This window comes from Salvia hispanica, chromosome 2 (assembly GCF_023119035.1).
Source record: "Salvia hispanica cultivar TCC Black 2014 chromosome 2, UniMelb_Shisp_WGS_1.0, whole genome shotgun sequence".
Classification (NCBI taxonomy): domain Eukaryota; kingdom Viridiplantae; phylum Streptophyta; class Magnoliopsida; order Lamiales; family Lamiaceae; genus Salvia; species Salvia hispanica.
The window spans coordinates 10,888,250-10,915,878 of NC_062966.1; the positions used below are offsets into that span (position 1 = coordinate 10,888,250).

The 27,629-nt window shown below is 38.3% G+C and overlaps 7 protein-coding genes across 14 annotated transcripts; 4 read left to right on the top strand and 3 right to left on the bottom strand.

The window, feature by feature from the left end:
* Positions 1 to 104: 104 nt before the first annotated feature.
* LOC125207101 (39S ribosomal protein L46, mitochondrial-like) lies at positions 105 to 3,679 on the bottom strand. 4 transcript variants are annotated; one of them, XM_048106312.1, is made up of 7 exons: positions 3,550 to 3,679; positions 2,453 to 2,644; positions 2,030 to 2,095; positions 1,406 to 1,480; positions 935 to 1,061; positions 696 to 821; positions 105 to 549 (listed from the first exon to the last, which is right to left on the bottom strand). In XM_048106312.1, exons 2-7 carry the CDS (start codon positions 2,632 to 2,634, stop codon positions 406 to 408), a joined length of 720 nt encoding a protein of 239 aa, XP_047962269.1. In that variant the 5' UTR covers positions 2,635 to 2,644; positions 3,550 to 3,679; the 3' UTR covers positions 105 to 405. The 4 variants fall into 4 exon arrangements, with proteins under 4 accessions (XP_047962269.1, XP_047962270.1, XP_047962268.1 ...); XM_048106313.1 differs by having other exon boundaries at positions 2,453 to 2,650; XM_048106311.1 differs by having other exon boundaries at positions 2,453 to 2,650; positions 3,512 to 3,635.
* Positions 3,680 to 6,146: 2,467 nt separating this feature from the next.
* On the bottom strand, positions 6,147 to 9,893 carry LOC125207099 (proline iminopeptidase). Its single transcript, XM_048106310.1, has 10 exons — positions 9,566 to 9,893; positions 8,516 to 8,652; positions 8,258 to 8,431; positions 7,749 to 7,985; positions 7,564 to 7,664; positions 7,403 to 7,475; positions 7,257 to 7,325; positions 7,048 to 7,155; positions 6,704 to 6,829; positions 6,147 to 6,583 (listed from the first exon to the last, which is right to left on the bottom strand). Exons 1-10 carry the CDS (start codon positions 9,876 to 9,878, stop codon positions 6,389 to 6,391), a joined length of 1,533 nt encoding a protein of 510 aa, XP_047962267.1. The 5' UTR covers positions 9,879 to 9,893; the 3' UTR covers positions 6,147 to 6,388.
* Positions 9,894 to 14,903: 5,010 nt separating this feature from the next.
* LOC125207081 (pentatricopeptide repeat-containing protein At3g61520, mitochondrial-like) lies at positions 14,904 to 19,544 on the top strand. 5 transcript variants are annotated; one of them, XR_007173923.1, is made up of 5 exons: positions 14,904 to 17,220; positions 17,374 to 17,417; positions 17,638 to 17,764; positions 18,967 to 19,059; positions 19,314 to 19,544. XR_007173923.1 is itself a non-coding variant. In XM_048106285.1 (2 exons), exon 1 carries the CDS (start codon positions 14,989 to 14,991, stop codon positions 17,209 to 17,211), a length of 2,223 nt encoding a protein of 740 aa, XP_047962242.1. In that variant the 5' UTR covers positions 14,904 to 14,988; the 3' UTR covers positions 17,212 to 17,220; positions 17,374 to 17,523. The 5 variants fall into 5 exon arrangements, 1 of the variants encoding a protein (XP_047962242.1); XR_007173922.1 differs by having other exon boundaries at positions 18,973 to 19,059; XR_007173924.1 differs by lacking the exon at positions 17,638 to 17,764.
* A 682-nt stretch (positions 19,545 to 20,226) lies between these two features.
* On the top strand, positions 20,227 to 20,919 carry LOC125206266. Its single transcript, XM_048105545.1, has one exon. The coding sequence runs from the start codon at positions 20,227 to 20,229 to the stop codon at positions 20,917 to 20,919; it is 693 nt and encodes a 230-aa protein (XP_047961502.1).
* Positions 20,920 to 21,048: 129 nt separating this feature from the next.
* On the top strand, positions 21,049 to 21,501 carry LOC125206268. Its single transcript, XM_048105546.1, has one exon. It carries the CDS (start codon positions 21,049 to 21,051, stop codon positions 21,499 to 21,501), a length of 453 nt encoding a protein of 150 aa, XP_047961503.1.
* A 574-nt stretch (positions 21,502 to 22,075) lies between these two features.
* Positions 22,076 to 23,452, bottom strand: LOC125207685 (WRKY transcription factor 22). Its single transcript, XM_048107133.1, has 3 exons — positions 22,986 to 23,452; positions 22,806 to 22,916; positions 22,076 to 22,705 (listed from the first exon to the last, which is right to left on the bottom strand). The coding sequence occupies exons 1-3, from the start codon at positions 23,327 to 23,329 to the stop codon at positions 22,312 to 22,314; spliced, it is 849 nt and encodes a 282-aa protein (XP_047963090.1). The 5' UTR covers positions 23,330 to 23,452; the 3' UTR covers positions 22,076 to 22,311.
* A 2,640-nt stretch (positions 23,453 to 26,092) lies between these two features.
* Positions 26,093 to 27,308, top strand: LOC125206269. The gene is made up of 3 exons (XM_048105547.1): positions 26,093 to 26,230; positions 26,423 to 26,836; positions 27,147 to 27,308. Exons 1-3 carry the CDS (start codon positions 26,093 to 26,095, stop codon positions 27,306 to 27,308), a joined length of 714 nt encoding a protein of 237 aa, XP_047961504.1.
* The last annotated feature ends 321 nt before the right edge of the window (positions 27,309 to 27,629 follow it).

Below are 27,629 nucleotides of genomic sequence, written 5' to 3' on the forward strand. Positions count from 1 at the left end.
AACAAATTTGTTTAACAACATGTAATGAATTATCATCTTTAACTTTTGAACTCTAATATTATTCCCAAAAACCGTGTTGTCTCAACAATAAAATAAACAGTACCTTATTCCATACACACTATTTTCGAAAATTCTTTTTCAGGCATTCAATATTCTTTGGAAGTTGGATACAATCTCAATGCATGTGCTGTAATCTGGTTTTACCCTTATTTTTCACATCAGAGGCAATTTCTGGATCCCAAGAATTACAGACATAAGTGATGAGCCTAAGGGAATTATTACAATTCTTGAAACAACTAAAATATCCTAACACCTTTAACACGGTAGAAACATATCAAACAGTTCCATCTTTTTTTTTTCCTGAAGCTGATAAAAAAGCTAGGATAGCAAAGAGTAGAAATATTATCAGCTGATGATCATCTTATTGAGGTATTCAGCATGCTGAGGAAAATACTCCAATAGCTCATTCTTTGTCACCCATAAGTAATCTTCACACTTTCCGATCTTGAGCTTGCTCGTTGCGATGAGTTGACTTTTGAAAAAGAAACGCTGCCAAATGACAAAATATAGCAATATATGACGCCTTTATGAATGGTGTCTTGGCTCTCTATATAAATCAGCTACGTGGAGTATTCAAAGTAAAACTCGAATAATATAACAAAAAAGAAAATGGCTGGAAAAGACACGGCAAGTACCTTGGAAGGTGCATCGACCTTGTCATTTTCTGCTGGCTGAATAACTGTATGGCCCATTGGAGCATTTCCAACAAAATAAGTTTTCGAAAGATCCCCCACCACAGATTCTAAAGCAGATTCCGCACACTGCAGATATTTCAGTTCCAGTGATTTTTTTAACCAAACAATTTGAAAAAACAGAAACTCCAGCCAAAGGAGAAACGTGACGAACCATAGCTATGAGGGGGAAGCTGAATTACCTTGCGTAGTGTTGGTTCAGAGTCGTAAACCTTCTCGGGAAAGTGCCACACAGATGTTCTATTAGAATCATATGAAGAACCATACAAAAGAAGATAGAGTCTTCGGTCAAGTGCTCTCTGCAGTGACCTGTATGATAATAAATATACATTTGTTACTGCACTAGCATATGCAGCGGTGCACACCATCATCTACAAAACTTATTTGACCATATATCAATCTCTGAAAAACTAGTAGAATTGGAAGACAAGCACATGAGTACGTACTACAGGGCAATATGATCTTCATTTCAGAAATAATAGAGGGGCTGGTGAAAACGAGATTCATCTGCAAGAGAACAAGGCTCGAGGATCTACTTTCAGCACTTAGAATTTGTCCAATTCGACTATGCATACAGAATCACAAGCAATCACCACCAATATTCACCAACATGATTTTTTAAGCCAAATATATACTACAGCAATGAGCATTACTTTTTATCATTGGTTTTATCTGCTTCAGTGATCCGTGGAGCCGGCGTATACTCAATATGATGATCTCCTTGTCCCCTGCATGTCATAGTCAATGTATAGATAGATTTATAGGAAAGTTAATAAAACAACTTTAACCATATAAACAGTTGCCAACAAGCATATCTCAGATCAAACTAAACAGAACAGCAAACATGAGATAGATTCTTTCATTTGATGCATCCAATGAACTGATGGAACTCGTCTTTGACTATACTCCATTAATAATCTTACGTTGAATTTACATGCTCAGACCAAAAATTGACCATCTCACAACTATACTCTATCAGCATTTTGTGCAAAGCACTTTTGTTGAGAACTCTACAGATTAAGCAAGCAACCCAAACTCTAATCCAAGACATTCAGCAAATGCTCTAAATAGTTCTTCACCACTTCTTTTAGTATGTGTAGAAGACAAATATGTCATATTACAGTGAATAAATAATGCATTTGATACAATAAAAAAATGACAACATTAGAAGATTGGTTACAAACTACAGACCTATTGAAGAACCATAGTGAAAATAGGAAACATAAATGGTATACCAGAACAACCAAAAAGAGAGTAAAGTAAAAGAGAAAATGTACCTTGCATTGGATTTCTGCAAGAACGTATCAGGATATTCTTTTCTATACTGCTGTTGCCATCGGAACCTAAATTCAAATCCAGTTCCCATACATCATCATTTATTACAATAGCATCTCAGCTAAATACTAGTAATACTGGATGCAGAATCAATATTTTGTATATGCATCCAACTGCTAGTTCTCAGAGCAATTCTATGAATTAACAACTCCAAATACTCCCTTCTTCACTCGCTAAATAAAATCCCCCTTCACTAGCCAAAATTCCTGATTCATTGCAACCTCCGGCCTCGCTAGTTAGAGCAATATGCTATTTAACAAACGACATTAAATTATAGGAATAGCTTTCCCATTTCATCTCATTGCCTACGAGATGACTAGAGCAAGCAAGTAAATCAAGCGAATAAAAAACAAAGAAATGCTTACGAGAATTCCTTAAATGCATAAACGATAGGATCGATTTTCGGTATCACAACCGGAAGCCTCTCGAACAGTACGGAAGCAACGATCTTCTCACCGCCGCTCTTGGACAGCGATGTACAGAAGCCACGCGCAGCCGTCAGAAACGGTCGAGCTAGTAACCTCGAGTACTCCACAGTTCGGTGCATTTCCTCCGATCTGAAACTGATAACACGAGCAATGATAAATCTGACCTTAAAAATGTGAGATCCTTAAAAATGCTGAATAATCTATATTGTAAATTGGATAGCACCTTCTCTTTTTATTTAAAAAAATCTGCACAATTATATTTTTAAAATTTTTAATATAGCAGCTAAATAACTGAATCCCTCGGACAACCACATTCTAGTTTTCTAAGTTGAGAAAAAAATAGCAACTATCAAATCCATAATAATCCTAGTTGTAGATAGAAATATAGAGCTAACTCCAGATTCGGAAAAGAGTTTATTCAACACATCAGCTGCTCAGCTTAATAGCATCATAGGCTCATGAGCCAATTTGATATAAGTTCGTAACCTATTTGATATCAACAATAGTTTGAGACTGAAACATGATCATCTATACATTATATAATCAAAATTGAACAAATGATTTAATGAAATTGCATTTCATTGATTATAATGTAATTTCTATACAAATTGTATCATTAAGCCATTAAGTAATCATTAAATATACAAATGCAACTTCCAATATTTGCTTTAGCAAGTATTTTGGTTGAGCTATAGGCTCATGAGCCATATCAAATGCTCCAACTTTTGACTAAATTCTCAACTTAAATATGTAGATACTCAACTCATCTACTACCTGAATTCATAACTAAACCAGTTTTGCAAGAAGCAAGGTTTTTTTTAATCCATTTGGTTCATACACAATTACACATACTTGCACCAATACTGGTGAGCGTTAGATATGTTATTCACATTGAGCTTTAGATATGCTTAGAAAACAACAAATGTTCATATCACAGAGATGAATGAAGAAGGTGGGTGCAAGAACTATTTTAGAATTCTAATTGCTATAAAGCACCAGAAATAGGAAAATTAAATGTTAGCTGAAGACGGAACTCGGCAGTGGTCCGTCGTAGAGATGGGCGCGGTGCCGGAGAGGGGCTAGCGATGAGCTCAGAGATCTGATGGGTCAGGAAGTTTGAGTGAGGGGGTTTTTGTTAGAGATATATGCATACTTAGTTATAGGGTTTATCTTTGATTAGTTTTTTAGATGTAAAATTAGTTGATATCAATCACACACCTAAAACATTTTTGGATTTTCAATGGAATAACACTGTATTTGGTGTTACTGCAAAATTTTTATGAGATAAATACTAAAAAAATTGTGTAAATTTTAAATATAGTGTAAATATTTGAAGTAAAACTATTTATTTTATGAATGTACTAAAAATGAGTTTAAATTTGGCGTAAATGATTGAAGAGGGACCGAGTCAGTGATTCAAAAAATCATAACTTAATTTTTCCATCCAAAAAAATAAAATAAATGGTTAAAACCTTCAAAAGATCTAGTGTAGATACAAGAAACTAAAATTAATACCTCCTCTTAACTAGCAACTCGTATTTCTATTTAGCATATCCATGTATATACTGGCAACCTGAAAACCTGAAATGAGTTATTTCTTTTTTTTTTAGTGAAATATAATATAAATATTATATCTTCTTTCATATTTTCTCATTTTACTTCATTTTTATATCCTCTCTACATTTACTCTCTTAAAATCATTTTCTTAAATCTCGTGTAAAGAAAACGTCTCACTTATAACGGAGAGGAGAGAGTATAGAAATGACAAATTTGGAAAAGAAAAGGAATTCTATATAAAAAATAAATTCAATGATTAGTTTTATGTTTTTTTTCATTCAAACGGAACGAAGAATTGAAATTTGCCATATTTAACTAAATCAAACCAAAATCCAACAACAAATCGAAAATAATTTATAAGTAAAATATAAATAAGAATTAAGAGGGTGAGCATGCACATAGGTGCTCGTCGGCAAGAGCAGGCGCCGTGCCGTTGGCAAGAGTAGACCCCTGCTCGCCGTTGTGCTCTTGCCAACGGCACGGTCCTGCTCGATGCATAGAGCACGGTCGTGCCAACGGCAAGAGCACGAGCAGCGACGTGACATGCTCTGATTGGCCGTTGGTTTATCATTTATTTATTTATTTTATTGAAAAAAATATGAAAATTTCAGATTTAATAAAAATATTTTTCCACTTCCCAATAAAATATATCCATTTTTCCACACTTTAATTTATTTTATTTATTATTTTTATCCCAAAATTCACACTTTCATCTATAAATACTTCCATTTCAAAAAAAAAACACTACACCAAACAACTCTCTCAACCTTAAATTTTAGGATTTTAATTATGTAAGTTTTAATTTTTAGGATTTTAATTATGTAAGTTTTATTTTTAAAAATTTTAATTATGTACTGTAATTTTTATTTTTAAAAATTTTAGTTATATAATTTTTAATTTTTTAGTAAATTGTAATAGTATTTCGAGTTAATGCATTTTAATATTGTGGAAATATTTTTAGTAATTGAAGTATTTAAATTGAATAATAGAATGATGGGACCCTTGAGCAGACTTTTGCGGAAGAGCATGGATGTGGATGTTGTGCTCTTATGAAAAAGCAGGGAGTAAAAATGGATCCGAGCCTACTTCCATGCTCTTGCCAAAGAGCATGGATGTGGATGCTCTTACTGCGGGCAACCATCTTACTCATCGATCTAATTATGTAAACCAAGTAGTCTCTATCATTTTTCATCATTATTTCAATCTAAAGGACTAATTTATGGGGTAATAAGTATTACTCCTTCGGTCCTTTCGTTCTATAACAGTAGATGCATTTTTTTTACACGAAAATTAATAAAAACGTATGTCATGTACATATTAAATAAAAAGATAATAATGTAGGAGAAATGAAAGAGTAGATATAATAAAATAAGAAAAGAGAAAGGTAAGAATGGAAAAATATGTTACTATTTTACTAAAAAAATGAAAACTCTACGGAGCATTATAGAACACCTAAAATAAAAAAATGAGTATTGTGTATGAGTCAACTTTTCTCTGTGTGTTACTTTAGACAGTTTTAGAGCTTCGCGAGCTCGGAGTATTAAAAAATTGATTAGGAGTACTATTTTTTTTATTAATATCAACAATCTATAGTTAAAGTTAAGCACTTGCATGAGTCACTTACCTTTGTTCAAAAAAATAATCCCATTCTCAGTTTAAAAAAAATAATTTCATTCGTAAATGACATGAGTTTTAGTGAAAAATTAATAAAGTAAGAGAGAGAAGAAGAAAAAATTGATAAAGTAAGATACATAGGTAGAAAAAATAGATAAAGTAGGAGAGGGAGGAGACAAAAATGGAAAAATGAAAGATAAATTTTTCATATTTAAAAATGAGGCTATTTTTTGTGGATATCCAAAATGGTAAATAGAAATATAATTAAAATAAATCAACATCATGTTGCGCTGAGTGATTGAGCCAAAAATGTGCACAACATTCAGGTGCTAAATGCCCTGCCACAACATATGAACACGACAGCGAGTGCTCAAACAGCTTCATGTTAATAAATTGATAGAATTAGAGACGAAACAGTGTAACTTGATAGAACAAACAGCTTATGTTATTGTGCTGTATCTGTCGGAAAAACATCATAGTTTAACAGGAATGTACGATGTTCACAGTTCATGTAAGGTACAATTCCAAAATCAGAGTTAAATTCATTACGACAAAAAAAAAAAAAACCTAGCACTTAATTTTGCGATAGGGATGCTAATTGTAACACAATATGTAATCAGACGAGAAAATTTATCGTGTTCTAGTTTATTCTCTTCAGAGTATGTTAAAAACTCTAAGATTTGGTATAAAAAAGAAAGGAAATTAAAAAAGAGGCTTTTTCCCTTTGAGCAGGCCTAGTAGATGATCCATAACATGGCTACCTCCATCTCTCAGACCAGAATGCATGTATTCATTTGTGATCCACAATCTGATCCCTGCTATCAAAGGAGTCGTTTCCATCACTAGCTTGAAGTTTACATACATATCTTCGTAGTAAACTGCAGCAGCAACAGGGACCTGCATTTGATCAAGCACGTCTCAACACTCTGCTCGTGTCTCATTTCTATCCTTATTAAAGCAGACGAGTCCACAAAATAGATTCAACTATCAAAAGTACAATGTAGGGAGATTTCAGACCTTGTTATTTTTCAATGTGGCAACATCGTACAAAGGAGGCCAGTCCTTTTTCTCGGCCAATAAATGAGCAGCCTCTTTCAGAGGCTTCAAGGCTTGCATTTCATCGAATATCCATGGAAATATCATCTGCAGAAACACAATAGTTACAAGTTTAATTAGTGGCAGAATGCAGAGTACATAGTGATTGAGTTCTAACATGCTATATATACTTAAATTCATATGCTCATAAGACAGGGAAGAAAGATGTTAGTAACAGGGATCCTAATGAAAAATGAAGAGTGTGGATCACTGTTCTATGTTTAAACTTTTGAATAGTGGCTAGTGAAAATACTTCTGTTTCGCACCTCTCCAGTAAACAGCACCGGACGTCCTTCTTTGATGGCCTTCATTGCATCAAACTGACTCTCATTTTCAGCTCTTATCCTGTGAGCAGACCAACTTGAAGAAGCACCCTAAACCATTCAGAATCAAATTAGATCCTAAAGGGAATTGTGCTTATTGTAACATAAAGAATGACTAAAATCCACATGTTCCCAACAAGAAACACATTTACCTGACAGTAAATGGACTCATGCATGAGAGCATATAGAGGATTACTATCAAAATCCAACCACTTCTCATACTGCAATATGAACAAATAAGTCAATATATTGGTTCGATAATAGTGCACAGACCAATATCAATGCATTTAGAACTTACTGCATTTAGAAAGACATAACTAATTCTCTTTGGGGCACCTGGAACTAAAATAGGATCCCATACTCTCTCCAACCTACAGGCAACAGTATAAAAGAAGCAATTAAGACTCCAAAGAGCACATCAAGAAGGTTTACGAACTAATACGTTGAAGGCTGACTTACATATAATGCAAACGTTCAAAACCAGTACTTGATCCTAAACCCGCCAAACCTAAAAGCTGTAATCCTCGTGGTGTTAAGATGCCACCAGATGGAAGAGGTACCTTTATGCAAACACAAGGAAAAGGGTGAAGATAAGAGGTGAAAATTTTCTGAAGGGGAAGGATAAGGTTTAGAAATTTTCTCACCCCACCACCTTCAGATTCTGCTAAATATTTTACAATTTCTTGGACAATATGTATATCTTCAGGAAACCTCTGGTAATACTTCTCATTCTGCTTCACAATCTGATCAAAACAAGCTCTGTAAACAGCATCCGCAGTGCATCCACTTCCTATTGGAGGGACTCCACCAGTTAAAAGGACTTGCCTCAGTCCTTGTGGAGCAAAACTTAGGTAAGTCACAGCACAAAAACCACCATAACTCTGCAGGGATGAAATCCATGATGAAAATTTAAAACATACACATTACAAAAGAAGATATTTGCATTACACAAAATATTCTTTTTCTCTTGGAGATATGCAGCAATATCTTTTGTAAGGGTCTTTCTGCTATCAATGATGTCACAAAGCAGCGGTGTTGCAATATGTTAGTTTTCTAGTAAATGAAGTGTGTGATAAAAAAAAATGTCTGTTTATGCATATGCATGCTATGTTGATAAGCCTATTCTAATATAAAAAAGAAGGTACTTTCTTACCTGTCCCATCACCGTCCATGGCCTAGAATCAGGGACGAGCCTTCTGCGAACAAATTCAGCATCCCTCACTATGTTGTCAGCTCGGAAATGTTTCAAGTAGTCAACCAACTTCTCAGCAGATTTAAATTGCGACATCGAAGATGTTGTTAAAGGTGTCGATAAGCCTGTTCCTCGCTGAAATTTAAACATTTTAGCCAAAAACAAGACAAACTGTATCAAGCACACACACCAGAAATGTAATGGTGCTTCAAAACATGCCTGGTCCAGTAAAACAACGCGATACTCTTCACATGCTTTGCTTATCCATCCACCAGCTTCAGCTGGTCGCATGCACTCAAAACCTGGGCCTCCTTGCAAGTACAGTAAAAAGGGGAGATCTAGTTCTTCCTTCCCAACTGCAGAATGCAATGTTCATCAGTACTGAATGGTGTGATGAAGAGAAGCATGTTAAAGATATTGCTAAATTAGTACTTCCGTATTGAAGACTCAGGTGACATCCAATAAAATAAGAGTGAATGTATAACAAAAATACAATAATTCATCTCTTGAAAAGGCTGAACTTATTTAATGTAGACATATTCATCTTGAAACACAATAAACATGTGTAACCAAAATCCTAGTCCATGACAGTTTCATGAAACCATTGAAAGAAGATAACATTTAACAGCTTTATATGTAAACCACTCCCACATTCATCATTGCTATGCACTCACAACACGTAATATATGTTATCGATCCATTCTGGAACATACTTACTTACAGGAAGTCTTCACGTTAAATTGATATTACAGAAAACATACTTACTTGAACTAGTTTTTTTTAAAGATGTTGAACTAGCACTTCTTAGAATCACTGAATGAAGTAATTGCAGTTAAGAATAAAAGAAACAGGGAAAATGTTCATGCTTCAGTTCTGACTTTTGCCAAAGAAATTTACTTTGGAGCACAATTTTGGTTGTCTTTACTTCATAATCAATTGAATTTGAGATTCAAACGGAGATTGTAAGTTTAACTCGATATTTCCAATTTCAAACTAATGATAGCCAATTCAATGTGTACCATCTCTTTTGCCTGGTGGAAGCAGAGTAACAGTAAACTGTTCAGTATATATATCCAATGCTGCTCAGAACATACAGCTGATCGCTCATTTCTTCACACATTCAAAAAAAAAAAAAAAAGAATTGCTGCAATCCCCAAGGGGGAAGTAATCACAAACAAACATGTCAATATAAGAAAATTCAATCAACAAAGCAACAAACAACAACAACAACAACACAGCGGAGGCAGCGATATTAGAATCAGTAATTACCACCAACGACTTCGCGGACAAAGACGGAGATCTTCTGCGACGCAGGATCAGAGAGAGAGTAATCGAGAGGCACGGTGAATCTGTGGTTCCGGAGGCGGAGGTCCGGCACTGAGAACCAACCGCTCGTGATGCGTTCGCCGGCGGCGGCCATTGATGATGCGATTCCGGCGACCGGTCTTGTTGAGGAGTGGAAGTATAAAAAATTGAGCAGAGGTCGGAGTGGAGATGGCGAGAAATATGGAGAAGCAGACGGGATAATACGGAGAGAGTGGAGTGGTGGTAGCAATAATAGGGGTGCCCCGATCGCCCGCATCCTTTTTTTTTTAGCTCGAGATGACCGACGTTTGACTAAGACAGAGAGAAGGGAATTGCTGCGTGTGGAGGTGTGCAGGATAGGGTTGTAAAAATTGGTTTTGTAAATTCGTCGCTCCACTTGTCATAAGGTAGTTAAGTCGTATTCCAGGTTTATCTAAGATAATTAGGTCATTTTATTTTTTGATAAAAAACTTTATTCTCTATTATATTTTACGCTCTATTACTATATTCTCTCTCTTATTTTTCTTTTTCCATTTTAACCTTTAGAGCATTCACAATAAGGCGTCGGTCGGCATCCATGCAGGGAGACCGCCGATCTCAATTTTTTGGGGATTTTTTTCACCCTTATATATACACCTCATTGCTCTCCATTTCATTCGCACTTCTCATTTCTCTCCATTACAAATTTTCTCTCTCTAGCAATAAAATGAATCCTGATAACAACTTCCCGAACACCGGCGAGTCAGCATCCCCCGGCGTTTCCCAGTTTCCGGGCAAGTCGCAGTTTTCCGGCGGGTCCCATTTTCCGGGGGAACAAACCAATTCCCCGACTGCTACCCTCCGTTCCAAGGCAGCTACGCCGGTGCCAAGAGACCACTCAACCCCCTCTCGCAGTATGGGAACAATGTCTATCGGCCCAATATGGACGGGATCGCCGATCGATCAGGCGACGCTATCCCAGCGACCAATCCTATCTTCAGTACCGACGAGTTCTTGTCATACTAAGATATTTTTCCCTACAGAGAGAATCCTCAGCCGAGGGAGGGAAGGGAAAGGGGAAGGCACCTCTCAGTGAGTCGTCTTAGCCCGATGGCCGGTCGAAGAGGATTAACTACACTCTGCATGAGTCGCTTGCTATTGCGAACATTGAGTCGACGTGTCATAAGACCCGATTGTGTAGAACATGTAGACACAAAGAGGGTTTTGGGGGGGTGGGGTCTCGGCTACATACGCCCTCAGTGAAGCCTATTGAGGCAAAGGCCCACCACAGGGACCAGCTCTGCAAACATTGGGACCAGATGAGGGCCGACATTACCAAATTCCTTGGCATCTACAAGAACAACCTTCGAACGATGACCAGCGGCCAAAGTACGGACGATGTGAAAAAACTGTCGCTGCGACAGTTCTCCCGAAACAAAATTTTTTCTCAATCCAAGTACTGGGAGGTGTGGCAGATCCTGAAATAGGCCCCTAAATTCCAGATGGAGTTGGTGCCGAACGCCCTGAAGCATAAAGTTTTTTTATTATTTTAATAAAATATGTTCAATTTTTTTAATGTATATTTTTCTTCAATTGATTTGATTTTGGTTATTTTACTATTTGATAAATACCAACAATTAAAATAAATTATAGAGATATAGTGTTGAGATGAGCCGAGAATAGGTTAGACTCTGGAGGATAAAATGTGATGTGTGCCAAATGGAAATTGGAGATGGGTTGAGGAATGAAGGTCCACTATTATGAATGATCTTAATCCATGAATTTTTTTAATTTCGTATCCAAAAGAAATTGGAACTCAACATTCCACCTTTTTTTTTACCATTTAAAATGACAATTTTCTATATTTAGAAATAAACTCTTTCTTCTCTTATCTCATTGAAATGTTCAATTATCTTTTTCTCATCTATCGATCCTCTATTCTAATCTAAAGTGCAAGTTGGATGAAAAGACCTTGATGTCCTTTTTGGAGAGAAAAATGAAAAAATGGAGTGTCTTATATCCAAAAACAATTGGACAAATAATGACCTAAAAAAATGCTAGCTTCTTGAAGAAGTTTTAAAACACATTTAAAATAGTGCACTACCATTATTTTTTTTTATAATTAAGTTATTAAATTTATATATTAATTAGCCTTATATTTGGGTTAAAATTGGTATTATGTTAGAGAGCTTAATTTGCATTCCATTTGTTTAGGTTAAAATTGAGATTTAATCATTTATTGCAATACTTTTTCTCCGAATTAATTCACAAGCTAAATGACAACACAAATGTGTAATGTTTACAATTTTCATCCTATATTTACTCAATTAAAGTTTTTAATTCTTAATTTTAATTTGTATTTAATTAATTAAATGATACTACTAAGTTTATAGATTAAACTACGTAATAAGATGGAATTATATATATTTAAAATTAAATCTAACTTATAAAGTTTGCATAACTTCTTAATATAAAGAGTATTGTAAATTGTCACATTATTCAAAACAAACAAGATGCATAAAATATTATCGTTATTTAAATTATAATTTACTTTTTATACGTATATGTGGCGGGAAGTAAGAAATTTATTCTATCCATTATAAAAAATCATTTAGTCTTTGGTCATGTATATCAAGTTATGCTATGGTGTGAAATTAAACAGAAGAAATAAATACTCAACTAAAATATGATTATTAGATAATATAAATTTTCTAACTTGACTTCTCAAAGAAGTTTTAAATTTTTATGATTTAAATTATTCATATATCTAATGTGGATATGTTAATTTTTTAGAAATTAAGCTATTAAATTTATATATCAATTTACCTTTTATTTGGATTAATGACTTGCATGGCATCGTCAATAAACATCTTTACTCACAATATTTTCTTTATTTGTATATCTTATTCTAATTAACTCATATTCTTTGATCATTAGTCACACATCTTATTTTTATCATTAATTTTATTATTTTTACTCCACTTAGATTATAAATCAAAATTAAGTAAATGTTTCATTTATTAGGGAATAGTAAAATTTTCATTTAGAGTGAGACAAGATAAGTACTCCCTCCGTCCCAGATAATTCGGGACACTTTGACCCGACACGGATTTTAAGAAATCTAATGAAAAGTGAGTTGAAAAAGTTGGTGGGATGTGAGTCCTACTTTTAAAGTATAATAAAATGTGAGTAGGAATGAGTTAGTGGAATATGAGTTCCACTACCAAAAATGGTAAAAGTGAAGTGGGACAAATAATGTGAGACGGCCCGAAATAGAATATTGGATCGAATTATCTGGGACGGAGGGAGTGTATTTTATTTTTTTAAATCTGATGCCTCTAAGAAAATATGGATGAAGGATTAAATATGCTTGAATATTAAGTGGGAGAGGTATCCCCTGCCATGCTTGAAAATGCAGCAAACAAAGAATGAAACGCAAGAGAAAAGATGGTGGGGCCTTTTTTTTTTTTTTTAATATAGTAGGGGTATTACTTTATTCAATATACTCCTACTATACTTAGTACATGTAGTACTATTAAAAGTTATTTTGCCAACATTTTTTAAATGATCATATTGAAAAGATTAAAGACCAAAATTAGTCTTAACATATGGTCATTTTACGTTTTTGGTCCTAAACATTATCTTTTGGATTTTGTGGTCCTAAATATATGGAAATTTGATCATTTTAGTCCTCCGTCAACAGGGTTTAATCCCAATTTTGACCAAATTAAACTTTTATTTTGATTTTTTAATCCCTAATTAATTCCCTAATTATTTTTACACTTAAATTTTATCTTCTTCCTTCCTCTTATCTTTCATCTTCTTCCTTCCTCTTTCTCTCAAACCCTAGTTATGAAATTGAAGTGTAAAGATGAAGAGGAAGAGGAAGTGACTCAACTTATTTTTAACACAAGTATACCCGCAAGTGTACGGGGCTAATGTAGCAAATAGTAAGCAAAGAGTATCGTATCCACAGAGACAATGAGTGTCAACCTAATTACCACGAACCAACCTCAACTACTATCTAGATGAATCGGAAAGTTCGGATTTTCTAAATCTACTTAAAAGCAAGGTAAAAACAATTAAAAACAACTAGAGAACTAAAAGCAAATAAGAAAACGGATGTAGATCAAAGATGAGAAGGGTAGAATCCTACGGGATCGATAACAACTATCCTATGCTATATCCACACGAAGCTCTTTCGAAGACGAAGAGAATGGTATGCATTACATGCGAATCGGACTTCAAAATCTCCAGAAAAGCTGTCTCGAACATTGAGCAGCTGCACATCCACATATTTTGTACATTTTTCTACACATTCTTCGCAAAATGGTCAAAATACCAACATAATAGAGAAGTAGCTATAACCATGTCTCAAAGTACACAATATATGATCAAAACCAAGTAAAACTACCCTCTAAAATCATGTAAAATCCAAGTGAATCAGGAAGGGAAAATTCGACACGAACATGAATTCCAAAACAAACTCGAACTCGTCGAGCTCGTTGTGCAAGAGCACGCCGCCGCAGTCGCCGGTGGTGGCGCCGCCGTCGAGCCCGGCCGGGAGGAGGTGGTGGTGCTGATAAACCTGAGGTGCGAGACGGGCGGGGGAGGAGAGGGGAGCAACAAGGGGCTGTTGTAGGAGAGGATATCGCAGGGGATGAAGGAGATGGGATACAAACGGAGTGCGAAGAGGTGTAAGGAGAAATGGGAGAATATAAATAAGTATTTTAGGAAGACCAATGAAAGTAGCAAGAAGAGGTCTGTGAACTCGAGGACTTGTCCGTATTTTCATCAGCTCAGCTGTTTGTACGGCGACGACACGATTGTTGTGCCTAACGCCGCCGATGCGGTGACGGCGGAGATTGATCAGTAGTTGTGTGATTTGGGTTGCTTATTCCTTTTCCTCTTCCATAACTAAGGTTTGAGAGGAAGAGGAAGGAAGAAGATGAAAGATGATAGGAAGAAGAAAAAAGAAAGAAGAATAAACTAAAGAAGAAAAAAAGAAATAAGAAAGGAAGAAAAAAAAAATCATATATTTGGTTCTATTTAATTGAATTTCCAAAATATCCTTCATAACAAAAAAATTACTACATGTTTGGTACTTAGGGTTATTTTTGTCATGGAATACCAAAAACGATATAAAATAAATATCAGATACGCGAAAGTGATTATTTTTGTCATGGAATACCAAAAACGATATAAAATAAAAATCAGATACCATTTATGTGCGAAAGTGAATGATCAGGTACAATTTATATATTTTGGTAGTTCACTAATTAAATTTATAGTACTGATATAATAGGTTGGAGAAGATATTCTGTTCCACTCCTCATGCTCCACTCCTCGTACACTACTCAAGCACAGCGCAGTGTACTTCCTAGCGCTGGCCTTGTCAATTCCCAGCCATGAGGTTTTCCCTAAAACCTCTAAAACCTCCGGCCGCCTCCACTCTCCGTCGTTTCTCCGCCGATCCGCTCGCCACGCCAACAGCAGATCCATCCTGCCCCATCTCGGAGACGCTCTCACTTCTCCAAACCTCCGATCCCATTTCCTGGCCAGCCAATTCTAAGCTCGGCGATCTCCTCTCCGCCGTCTCTCCACAGTCCGTCCTCAAAATCACCCGCCAGCTCCCGGCTTCTCAAAATGCCCTCCAATTTTTCGAGTACCTCAAATCAAGCCCCCACCTATCCGATTTTGTCCCCTTTGCGTTCCAAGGGGTGCTTGAGCTTGTCATGCGCGAAAACCCTAATTCCCCCGGTAAGCTATACGAGCTCTTCGCAATGGCAAAGGAGCAAAATACCCCTCTCTCCGTCAACGCGGGAACCCTGCTGATTATGTGCTTTAGCAACGCCAATATGCTGGAGGAGATGGTCATGGTGCTCGACGCCATCGAGACGCGGGTGAGGAACACTCACGTGGTTAATTTAGTTGTTTTTGGATTGTTCAATTTGGGCCGTTTCCCTGCTGCCCTGAAGCTGGTCGACAAAATGCTTCAACCCGGTGCCGCTAATCCTCCCAATGACAGGACGTTGAGAATTGTCTTTTCATCGATTTTGGGAAGAAAGTACAGAGGTGGGGATTTGAGGGATGAGGAAATTTATCATCTTTTTTTGCGTTTCAGTGAGAATGGTCTTTGCCTGGGTGGATATTGGTTGACGCACATGATTTCTAGGTTTTGTAGGAATGGAGACTGCAACAAGGCTTGGAATGCTTTGCAAAAGGCCATGAATTCAGGGTCTCATGTGGAGGTGATCCCTTGCAATTTCCTGCTGTCAAAGTTAGGGCAGCAACGTGATTATGTTAGAATGAACTTGTTGATGAACGAGATGAAGGAAAAGGGGATCACACCCACTGTTGTGACCTATGGGATCATGATCAGGAACTTGTGCAAGATTCGGAGGTTGGATGAGGCATTGGAGGTGCTCGAGAAGATGAGAGATGGAGAAGCTGGCATTAAACCAGATGTTGTCATTTACAACACGTTGATTGATGGATTGTGTAAAGTTGGGAGGCAAGAAGATGGGTTAAGGTTGATGGAGAGAATGAGGTCGTCTGAGACCAAGTGTGAGCCAAACACTGTCACTTACAATTGCTTGATCGATGGATTTTGTAAAGTAGGTGACATTGATACGGCGCGCGAGCTTTTTGAGCAAATGAGCAATCTTGATGAGGGTGTGAACATCGTTTCACTTAATGCAATGCTGGGAGGGATGTGTAGGGTGGGTAGAGTTAGCAGTGCGATGGAACTCTTTAGCAGAATGCGTGAGAAAGGTTTGGAAGGGAATGCAGTTACATATACTGCATTGATAACTGCTTTCTGTGGTGCAAACAATACTGAGAAAGCAATGGATTTGTTTAACGAAATGAAAGAAAATGGATGCAACCCGGATGCTATCATCTACTACACCTTGATCTCGGGCTTTACACGGGCAGGAAGAATGAATGATGCTATGGAAATCAAGTCGAAGATGGAGGAAGCTGGTTTTTCATTGGACATAATTGGCTACAATATCATGATTGGTGGATTTTGTAGGAAGAATAAGATTGGGAATGCATCTGAGCTGCTGACAGAAATGGAGATTGCGGGATTAAATCCTGATCGTGTCACATATAATACTCTGATTTCGTATTTCTGTGACAAGGGGGATTTCAAGCATGCACAGAAAGTAATGAAGAAGATGATGGATGATGGATTATCACCTACTGTTGTTACCTATGGTGCCTTGATTCAAGGGTATTGCGTGAAGGGGAGTCTCAGTGCAGCGATGAGGTTATTCGCAGACATGAAATCCACGTCAAAGGTGCCTCCGAACACTGTTATTTACAACATCTTGATTGACTCACATTGCAAGGAGGATAACGTGGAAGGGGCTCTTTCATTAATGGATGAGATGAGGGATCGTGGGGTGAAGCTGAATACCACCACATACAATGCTCTGTTTAAAGGCATGCAGCAGAGGAATTGGTCAAAGAAGGCGCTGCAGCTTATGCAGCAGATGAGTAAACAGGAATGTATGCCGGATTATGTGACGATGGAGATTCTCACTGAGTGGCTTTCTGCAGCTGGTGAGACGGAGAAGTTGAAAGAGTTTGTTCGGTCCTACCGGGATTGTAATCTGACTGTGTAGAGCTTCATTGTAATATCCCGTATCTTATTTTTATATACTCCATAAAAAAGAAGCTATTATATTTTTGGGTATTTTTAAAAGTATGTTTGAAATTATTTAATTGTGAATTGATTACCTGAGTACGTTTTGAACTAATGAGTTTGATTTCCAAATGTTTTACAGGTTATCCTACTTCACCGAAGATGCGCCATAGCAAATTTAATAAGGTTTAAGTGTTAAATTTTGATCTTTAGTGAAATTAGTAGTTTTAGAAACTTGTAATGAAATTAGAAAATATTAGAGCAATTGTTTAATGCCTTTTATATTTTTATTTGTGCTCTTTTGTGTGTATTTTATTGTTAAAGTTAATAGATTAACTAGGATTAGGAAAATAGAGTTATTATATGTAAATGTTGTAAGTAATCTATTTTATTGAATTATATGTAGTTATAAGAAAAGTTCTCCCCCCTCCACGTGCTATCTTCGTCCCCAGCCATCTTTCCTTACTTGCTTCCATTATAGTATGATCATGGTTGAAGGGGTTTTCCCAAACTCAAGTTTCTTGCGATTTAAGGTAGAAATTGTACTCCTCTTTTGATTATCTCACTTCCTAAGATAATGTTTGTGGACTTGATTTCAAGCTTTGTGCTTGTTGTTGTCAATGTGTAAAGTGAGAAATTTTTATATTTTGTCTAAAATTGGGGATTTTAGTTATTTTGATTAGCTTAGCTATTTTTCTATTTGATTGTTGGGGTGGAATTGTATAAATTGATGGCTTGACTTAGAGCTTTGTTTTAGTTAGTATGATTATTGAAACCCTAGAACTAAGTGGGTGCTTCAATTTGAATTTGTTGATGCAGTTGAAACTATACTTTTATTTTTAGAACCAAAGAATTGAACTTTGGAGTAAAGTTTTTGATTGTCAATAATTACACTGTTTAAACATAGGTTTCGGGGCTTATTTGACAGACCAAAAGAATTCATTTTCGGCTCATAGTTTACCAGAGGATAGCCTTAGCTGTCTTCTACATTGTCACCAAATTTCAGCTTCAACCAAGTTCGTATGGATTTATTATGATTTTTTCCAAGAGGACTTTCCTGTTTCTGGCAGGTTCTGGAAAAATATCCATAAATAAAAAACAAACAGGAATTTCAAGCTCAAAATAAATCCTCAAAAACTAGACTTTTCTTCTTATCTTTTAAAATTGGTTTCGTTGGTTTCTGACTTATGAGTCGAGCTGAATGATTTTTCAAAGTTAGTGCTTTCTGCTGTGAATGGTAGCAGTGAAAGTGATTTTGTTGATTTTATTTGAGTAACCTATTGGTGTGAGATGATTCTGAACTTGAGATGTGCTTTAAATAATGATGTAGGAAGATGTGTGTTTAATCTTGGAAATTGTTTAGAGCCGTTTTGTTTTATTTTTGGGGATTTCAATTGTAGATAGTATGAGTAGTATGTTTGACAGCTTTTCTACCTTGATTAAGTGTTATGGTTGAGTGATAGGTAAAATACTGTGAATCATATGGTGAATGTTTTATGTGCTTATGTGTTGACAGATGCTTTGACTGAGAGTCATTAGTTTAACCAACTTGTGTGTTGTGAGTTAATAAAATAGGTTAGATTATAGCAGAAAAACGTATATTCAATCTGTTTTGACGTTCGAGCTAATTGTATACTATGTTCTAAGTTTAAGTTTCCTAAAGATGGAATGTGTTCAAGTTCTTGGTTTAAAGTTTTAAGTTTGGAATTTTGTAAATTGAGTTAAAATGCTTAAGTGCTAGGAGTGGCGCATCCAAGGCTCGAGGATGGACAACCGAACCAAGCTTGAGAGATTATGTCGGAGATTATTTTGGATTGCAACTTTCGAGGTGGGGTTTACTTTATCTGTAAGCGTAGTGATTACATGGTTATAATCATTGTTGTGTCGTGCGTCATTCATATGAGCTTATGGGCCCACGAGGGGTCAGGTCCACGAGGGACCGAGACTAGTCTCATATAGATGTCAGCAAAGTTGAGATGGTTCATTATGTTATGATTCATTACACAATTGGTTATAACTGCTTGCAGCGTATTCCCCGCTGAGTGTGCTTGCATACTCTCACCTCTATTTAATGTTTATCAGGTTAAGGAGTCTGTGACGAGGCAGCGGTCAACGTGGTCCACGGTCTCCCAACCCAATTTTTGCCTATTATCCATTTCGGGATTTTGGGGTAAATATGACCAGTTTAGATAATACTATATTTTCAAAACGTGTGTCCCATGATGGTGATTTAGCCACATATATGGTTTCTAATACATTTGTGTTTTTTTGGGGAACGTGTTCCGAATAGGCAAATTATTTTATTTTCGCTCATTTATTTTTTATGAAATATATAAATTTTAGTAGTGATAAAAAATGACAATGTTTTATATAAGACATCAAAAATAAAATGTCAATGATGGTTTCTCTTTTAAGTTTACAAAATTGCTTTCCTTTTAATATCTGAATTTTTTTAAATACAAGAAATTCGTATTTTAGTATATTTAGTAGCGTTTCTCATTCGTTAGGGATGGGGTGTTACATTCGTGGTGGAGGTAAATCAATGGATATGCCCCTTGTTCATGGTAGTAACATTGTTTGATGAACGATTTGAAAAACTGCATTTGTTCATGTAAGTTAAGTTTGGAGAATTGCTCTAAAGAAATCTTGATATTCTCATGGCCTAAGAGCATCAATAATGCAGCTGGGCCGGGCCGCAACTCGCGAGTCCCACCCGTTTTTAGCGTTGGAGCAATTGGAGTCACGGCCCGGGACGGTCCCGAGGACGCAGTTGCATCCCTGGGCCGCTCCCGAGGCCCGTCCTGGCCTAGCGTTAATCGTCTTGGGCCGTGCCGCGGTGAGTCCCGGCCCGACGTTATTTGGGATTCGGGCCGGGCCGGGACCCTAATTCAATTATTTTTTTTTAATTCGAAAATTTATATATAATACCACTCTTCCATCCATTTTCATATTACTTCAACTTCATTTCTCTCACTCTCACAATAAAATTCGAAAAATGGCTCGAATGTTAGAGACGGCGATGTCCGCAATCCAAGAAGAAATCAACAACGAGGTGGAACGCTATCAAGCTGCTATCCAAGCGTGGAACGAGCAACACGACCGGGTACCGCGTACTCGGATGTATATCCACCGAGACCGTGAACAAGCTGGTTTGCGGCTTTTCATGGATTATTTCTCTGCAGATCCTCGATGGAGTGATCAGATGTTCCATCGCCGGTTCCGGATGCGGATGCATGTGTACCTGCACATTGTCAACGCAGTTGTAGTTCGTGACGCGTACTTTATGCAAACCTTCGATGCTGTCAGGCGGCAAAGTATATCGACTTTGCAGAAATGCACATCCGCCCTCCGCCAACTCGCTTACGGAACAACTGCAGATATGTTTGATGAGTACCTCCATGTGAGCGAGCATACTGGACGCGCTTGCCTAGCCAAATTCTGTCGGGCAGTGATCGAAGCATTCAAGGACACATACTTGAGAAAACCAACGTCCGACGATGTTCGCAGATTAGTGCGAATGCACGAGGAGACCCACGGCTTCCCGGGGATGCTGGGCAGCATCGACTGTATGCACTGGCAGTGGAAGAATTGTCCAATGGCTTGGAGAGGAGCATTCACTAGCGGGCACAAGGGCACACATCCAACGATTGTGTTGGAGGCCGTTGCCGACCAACGGTTGTGGATCTGACATGCCTACTTTGGAGTCGCTGGGTCGAACAACGACCTCAATGTGTTGAACGGGTCTCCATTGTTCAACGACTTGTGTGCCGGGCGAGCGCCTACCGTAGAGTTCACGGCCAACCACCGTCGGTACACTATGGGGTACTATCTGGCAGACGGGATCTACCCTAGATGGCCCGTGTTCGTGAAGACCATCACATCTCCAACTACAGATAGGAGGAAGTTGTTTGCCAAAAAGCAAGAGGTGGCTCGGAAAGATGTGGAGCGCGCATCTGGAGTTCTCCAATCACGTTGGGCTATAGTGAAGGGAACGGCCCGTGGTTGGCACCGTCCCCTAATCGCCGACATCATGTATGCATGTATCATAATGCATAACATGATCGTTGAGGACGAGGGAGACAACGCCACTTTCTGGAGCGACGATCCGCTCGCCAGCACCAGCAGTAGCTACATTGTCACCGATCCGGCCGTGCAAGGTGTTCCTCCCGACGTGCGCAATGTCATGGCCCGTTCAGCGGCGATGCGCCAAGAAGATCAACACACACATCTCCAAGCGGATCTAATTGAAGAAATTTGGAACCGCAATTGACTTATGTTTTAAAAAAAAAAATTCGAATTTTTAAATTTCAATATTGTAATTTTCTATTTTCCGACTGAACAATGAATTTTTCCGGTTTTAATTGTTCAACGTATTCTATTTTACGATTAAAATATGTTGTGAATAGTGCAAATGAATAGTTGTGGCCTGAGTTGTGGCCCGAGTTGTGGCTTGCGGTAATGGAGTTGTGGCCTGGAACCCCTAATTTGAGGAAATGATGACGTGGAGGAGACTTGCGGCCCAAATCCGGGACGGGGTTAAGAATGCTCTAATATTTTGGGAGTATTGTTAGTTTGTTACTTATATTGATAGCTTCTGGAAAATTCCGAAACCTAGCCATAAAAAGGAAACAAAAAACCTCGTCATAGAAAGTGAACTTAACCACATAGAAGAATCCGAATGTGGGAGTATCCCTCAATAGTAATAAGGCCACATTGATTGGGGAGGTGTTTTGTACTACCATAGATTCCACTTTGGTGAGGGAATAAATTGGGTCACAGGAGGTGTTTTGTACTACTCCCATAGAAGCCCTATTTAATTTAAAGGAATGTGAAAAAGTAATCAATTAAGCATAATCTTAATCATCATTTCACTACGCATAACGGCATAGAGCCTCTGCCTTTTTTGTAATCTTCCATCTTACATGTTGAAAAACTAATTTATTAAAAAAACACTGTGATGCCTAGATTCTTTACAACAAGAACAAAATAAAGAAAAGGCTAAAAGATGTTGACTTGTTACAAAATACTACGTGTGTGAGAAGAATAGCATCTAACTATTTAATCACTTCTTCTCCACCGGTCAACTCCCGCCGGCGGTGGTTGCGGTAGTCGACAGCCACGGGTACCGCAAGTGGCCGGCATCGGGAGACGCCGCTGTGAAATCCTCCAAACCGGAGAAGAAATCGTCGTCCAACGCCATCTCAGAAGCACTAAACACAGCGTCGTCATCGTCATTGGCTTCTGCCAAGTCATCCTCCCTGCTGGTCTCTAAAGAATCCTTGGTGGGCCCGGCAGAGGTGGGAACCTCCTCTGGCTTGTGACGGGTGCTTCCGGCGAGTGAGTTCCGGTGGGTGGGCATGGGGTGGTTGTGCTCCGCCGTGTAGGCTACTATGAACATTCCCGGGTCGGATCTATTCCGCTCCACTTGCTTCCTTGCCAAACAACCTTTTGAGGTGCTACATCTGTAATAACCCCTGATAACAAAATCAACAAACACAAAAAATTTCAAAACAAATAAAATTGACAAAAATATTACTCCATATTTCTCTATAAAAAAAAAAAAAAAAAACCCACCTTGGATATGGAGAGCCCTTAATGGGTTTCTGGCCGTATTTTCTCCACGACCACACGTCGGAAGATAAGTTCTCGGCAGCCACGTGGCATACCTTCTTGGTGTAGTTTTTTCTGTAAGAGATTTAGTTAAAAAAATTGAAGAAAAGAAATTGAATCTTGGACGCAAACACACTGATATACCTTCGTTTGGAGCTTGTGGTGGGAGTGTGAAATGAACTAGTTTTTGAGCCATTAGAAACAGAGAAAGACTGCTGCCTTGGGTAAATCTGCGGGCTTAATTGCTTCGCTATTTGCGGCGGCGGATCTTTGGATACGAGATGGATTTGTGAGTTGGGGAAAAAAGGTTTGTAGAGATCATGAAGCTCTTCTTGAACGACGCCGTTTGGGCTCAGATCTTCGAAGCAGGAGGCGGACAAGTCCTGCTGATGAGTGTAGAGAGGTTGAAAGGATACAGCGTTGTTGTTCGTGGAGACGGGGGCGGCGCAGCCTCTAACGACGGCGTGGAGATCCCAGTCCTCCTCCATTTCTTTGCAAAAGAAGGCGCTGACTTTTTAGAGAGAGAGAGTGGTGGGGATCTGCAAATAAAAGTGGAAAAGAAAGCAAATTTATTTATGGAGAGAGGCAGAGGATTTGCTCCGGAATTTGGAGGGTAGTGGTGGGTGGATGGGCATATGGGCATTCTCAAAGGCTCACGGAAGTTTTCATGCTTTTCGCTTATCTTGTGCTTATCTTTTTCTTTGTTTTTCTTCGCTCTGCTTATTTTATATTTTGTGGGTTGACTTTGGCGATTGTCAAAGGAGAAAAGGTCCACGCGCTTTTGTATTCATTTGTCTCGAGTGAGTTTGTTGGTAGTAAGGAAATAGAATTAAATCAGAATCAAGTGTATGATCCCACTGGAATAGATTGATAGCGTCTTAGAATAGATTAATTCCCATATATAACATTTTTATTTTGCACAGGTATTTTAAACTCTATATTAAAAGTTCTGCAGCATATAAAAATGTTGTACTCGGTAGAAATTTTTTATAGAGTATAGGCCAAAATTGGTTCTAAATATATGACATTTTATATTTTTGGTTTTAAATTTTATCTTTTTGATTTTTTGGTCTCGCATATTTTCAATTCGGATTACAATTGGTCCTGCACATTTAAAATCAAATCACAATTGGTCATCCATCAACATTTCCGTTAAAAACTAACGGTCAACGGGTTTTAATCCCGACTTTGACCAAATTAAACTTTTAATTCTGATTTTTTACTCCCTAATTAATCCCCTAATTATTTTTATAAATATTCTTTTAAAATTAAAATTAAATACCACTACCTCCGTCCCCCAAATTTTGACACAGTTTACCATTTCGGTTCGTCCCTGAAAATTTGACACACTTCACTTTTATCATTTTTGGTAGTGCACCTCATATTCCACTAACTCATTCCTACTCACATTTTATTATAAAATTAATACTTTAAAAGTAGGATTCGCATCCCACCAACTTTTTCAACCTATTTTTCTATTACATTTCTTAAAATCTGTGTTGGGTCATAGTGTGTCGAAATTTGTGGGACGGAGGTAGTAATATTTTTAGTGAGTGTTTCACTTCAATTTCATCTTTGTAGAGGGAGTGTCCTCAAGCTCCAAATCGCCAGCTAGCAGTGAGAGGCAGACCAACAACTCCAGCACCACAAGCACCGCCTCCACCAACAGCGCCACCTCTTCGGGATTCATCTTTCTCTCTAACTCTCGCTGGTGGGTCCGTCGGCGTACCGCCGGCGTCGTCTTGAGGTTTCGATTTGTTGGTTCCCTGCTTCCCTCTCTCAACCCTCGCCGGGATTTACATATTTCGATTTTGTTGGTTCCATTTTTATGTCTTCTCTCTTCTTCGATTTGGAGTTTTTTGTTTTCATATGTTTTTTCTTCTGTTTCTATTTGTTTGGTTTGTTGATTTTGGAGTTGAAATTGAAGAAGTTTTGGGTTCAATTTACAGATAAGTTTTGTGAGTCATTTTCGTGTTTTAATTTGAAGATAAATTTGGATTTCGATTTCGATTTTGTCCGATTTTGTTGGGTTCTTGATTTTGTTTGGTTTCCAGATCTGAGGTTCTCCCATTTTTATTGGGTTTTTCAATTTTGGGATTCTTCGATTTTGTTGAATTTTTTATTATGTTAGGTATTTAAAGATGAATTTCGATTTTAGAATTTATGAATGAACGGAGAATTTGAAGTTCTGTAGATTAGAATTTGGAGATGAATGAAAATGGATGAGAAGAAGGAAGAAGATTAAATTGAAGTGAAACGCTCCCTCTATCTCGATGCTGAAGAAATAAGAACCCTAAACATATTATTTAATTGAAGTGAAACACTCCCTAAACATATTACTCCTAATTCTAATTTTAAAAAAATATTTATAAAAATAATTAAGGAGTAAAAAATCAGAATTAAAAGTTTAATTTAGTCAAAATCGGGATTAAACTCGTTGACCGTTAGTTTTTAACGGAATAGTTAGTCCAGGACTAAAATGATCAAATTTCCATATGTTTTAGAGCAAAAAAATTCAAAAGATAATGTTTAGGACCAAAGACGTAAAATGGCCATATATTCAAGACCAATTTTGACTTGCTCTTTTTTATATAGAGTTTAATGGAAACATTTTTATGTATGATATAATTACCCCCACAACTTGAAGCATGTGATGTGGGCTCAATCTCATTTTCTAGTTTTTATTTCTTTTAAATTATAAGTACTCCATTCGGTCCCTATTAGATGTCTCATATTTGATCGATGTGAGTTTTAAGAAATTGTTTGATTTCTTGAAGGAAAGTGAGGAGAAAAAGTAAGTAGAATGTGAACTCCATTTTTATATGCTATATTAGTTTTATAATAATTGTGTAAAGAATAAGTTAGTGGAATGTGAGATCATTTACTATTAGTAAAAGTGAAATGAGAATTAGAGCTTGTCCAAATAAGAAAAATATGAGACATTTACTGGGGTATAAGGCCATCCACAGTCCGTCGCATCGTCTGCCACTGTGGCATCGCGGATGATGGGTTAACCATTGTCCGCGCCCGATCGATCGTCCGCGGACGAAGCGCGGACAATGCTCATCGTCCGTCGCATCGTCCGCCACTGTGGCATCGCGGACGATGCGACGGACGATGCTCACGCGTTTTCTTTTTTTTTTTTTTGAATTTTTTCCAAATTTTTTTCTTATTTAAACACCACAATTCTCTACCATTTCACACACTCCAATTTCACATCTCTTCAATTATTCTCTCTCATCTTCTCAAAAATGAATCCCGACGACTACGATTTGAGTACATCGGATGGCTGCAGACGGGCCTTGACTCGAGCCTTGTTCGATGCCGTTAATGAATCCGCGGCGGAATGCTTGACACAAATGCAACGAGAGCAGGCGGCGGTGGCGCGGGTCCCTCGGCCAATACGACATCGGACGTATGTCCCGCGCGAGCACGACGTAGCTCACGAACGTCTGTTCGCATATTATTGTGCCGAGCATCCATGGTGGGGCCCGAATATTTTTCACAGCCGTTTTAGAATGAGCCGAGATCTTTTTCTCCGCTTTGTGCACACGTTGGAGGGACGTGATGAGTACTTCTAGCATCGGGAAGACGGCATCGGCAGACCCGGACTTACGCCGTTGCAGAAGTGCACGGTTGCGATCCGGCAGCTGGCCTACGGCACCGCATCAGATATGTTCGACGAGTACCTTCACGTCGGGGAGACAACTGGCCGCAAATGTCTAAAGACTTTTTGTAAGGTAGTTGTGGAGGCTTTTGGCGACACATATTTGCGACGTCCGACTGCTGATGATTGCCAGAGGCTGATGAGGATGCACGAGACGGTGCACGGCTTCCCTGGGATGCTAGGGAGCATCGTATGTATGCACTGGCAGTGGAAGAACTGTCCGACGGCGTGGAGAGGCCAATTTACTAGTGGCTACAAGGGCAGCCATCCGACGATGATCCTAGAAGCCGTCGCTGACCACCGCCTCTGGATCTGGCATGCCTACTTGGTGTAGCCGGGTCGAACAACGACATCAACGTCCTCAACTCGTCCACCCTCTTCGCCGATCAGTGCAGGGGTCGCGGCCCGACCATCGAGTTCACTGCCAACAACCGCAAACATCATATGGGGTACTACTTGGCCGATGGCATATACCCAAGGTGGGCTATTTTTTTGAAGACGATCAGCTGCCCAATTGGTGACAAGAGAGTCTTGTTTGCGGCAAAGCAGGAGTCTGCACGGAAGGATGTGGAGCGGACGTTTAGGGTGCTCCAATCGCGGTGGGCAATCGTAACGGTCCGACGCGTTTCTGGTTCAAGGAAGCCGTCGCCGACGTCATGTATGCGTGCATCATCATGCATAACATGATAGCCGAACAAGAACTTGGACATGTCACCGATTGGGTGGATGATGAAGCCGGATCTAGCTCCAGCACGGCGACCCCGCCTTGTCGCTCGAGGATTACCGATGGGCTTCAGTGAGGTTTTACAGTGACATACCTCAATGCGCAGCCAACAAGACCATACTCAGCTCGTGACCAACATGATTGAAGAAGTTTGGAACCGCAACCGCCGTTGAGAATTTGTAGTTTTTTCACATTCGTAGTGTAATGTTTTAATTTTAGTGAAAATAATTTTTTTTTTCCAAATTTTGAAGTATTTAAATATTCAAATAATAGATAAAATGCTTAGAGCGTGGCTTAGGGCGGGCTATAGGGCGCCCCATAGCAGATGGAAGGGGCGGGGGATAAAATACTGATGTGGCAGTGCATAGGGCGGGGCTTAGGGCGTCGTATCCTCCGT

Coding starts and splice junctions, on each gene's coding strand:
- LOC125207099 (XM_048106310.1), bottom strand. CDS start 9,878: ATGCGGGCGATCGGGGCACCCCTATTATTGCTACCACCACTCCACTCT. Junction 8,432..8,515: donor GCGTTGTTTTACTGGACCAG/GCATGTTTTGAA, acceptor TTTAAATTTCAG/CGAGGAACAGGCTTATCGAC. Junction 6,830..7,047: donor CGGTGCTGTTTACTGGAGAG/GTGCGAAACAGA, acceptor GTGTTTCTGCAG/ATGATATTTCCATGGATATT.
- LOC125206266 (XM_048105545.1), top strand. CDS start 20,227: ATGGCTCGAATGTTAGAGACGGCGATGTCCGCAATCCAAGAAGAAATC.
- LOC125207685 (XM_048107133.1), bottom strand. CDS start 23,329: ATGGAGGAGGACTGGGATCTCCACGCCGTCGTTAGAGGCTGCGCCGCC. Junction 22,917..22,985: donor ACCACAAGCTCCAAACGAAG/GTATATCAGTGT, acceptor AATCTCTTACAG/AAAAAACTACACCAAGAAGG. Junction 22,706..22,805: donor AAGGGCTCTCCATATCCAAG/GTGGGTTTTTTT, acceptor TTTTGTTATCAG/GGGTTATTACAGATGTAGCA.
- LOC125207101 (XM_048106312.1), bottom strand. CDS start 2,634: ATGCACCGAACTGTGGAGTACTCGAGGTTACTAGCTCGACCGTTTCTG. Junction 1,481..2,029: donor TTGCAGAAATCCAATGCAAG/GTACATTTTCTC, acceptor TATGACATGCAG/GGGACAAGGAGATCATCATA. Junction 1,062..1,405: donor GATAAAACCAATGATAAAAA/GTAATGCTCATT, acceptor ATTATCATACAG/GTCACTGCAGAGAGCACTTG.
- LOC125206269 (XM_048105547.1), top strand. CDS start 26,093: ATGAATCCCGACGACTACGATTTGAGTACATCGGATGGCTGCAGACGG. Junction 26,231..26,422: donor AGCAGGCGGCGGTGGCGCGG/GTCCCTCGGCCA, acceptor GAGTACTTCTAG/CATCGGGAAGACGGCATCGG. Junction 26,837..27,146: donor GGATCTGGCATGCCTACTTG/GTGTAGCCGGGT, acceptor TTCTGGTTCAAG/GAAGCCGTCGCCGACGTCAT.
- LOC125207081 (XM_048106285.1), top strand. CDS start 14,989: ATGAGGTTTTCCCTAAAACCTCTAAAACCTCCGGCCGCCTCCACTCTC.
- LOC125206268 (XM_048105546.1), top strand. CDS start 21,049: ATGGGGTACTATCTGGCAGACGGGATCTACCCTAGATGGCCCGTGTTC.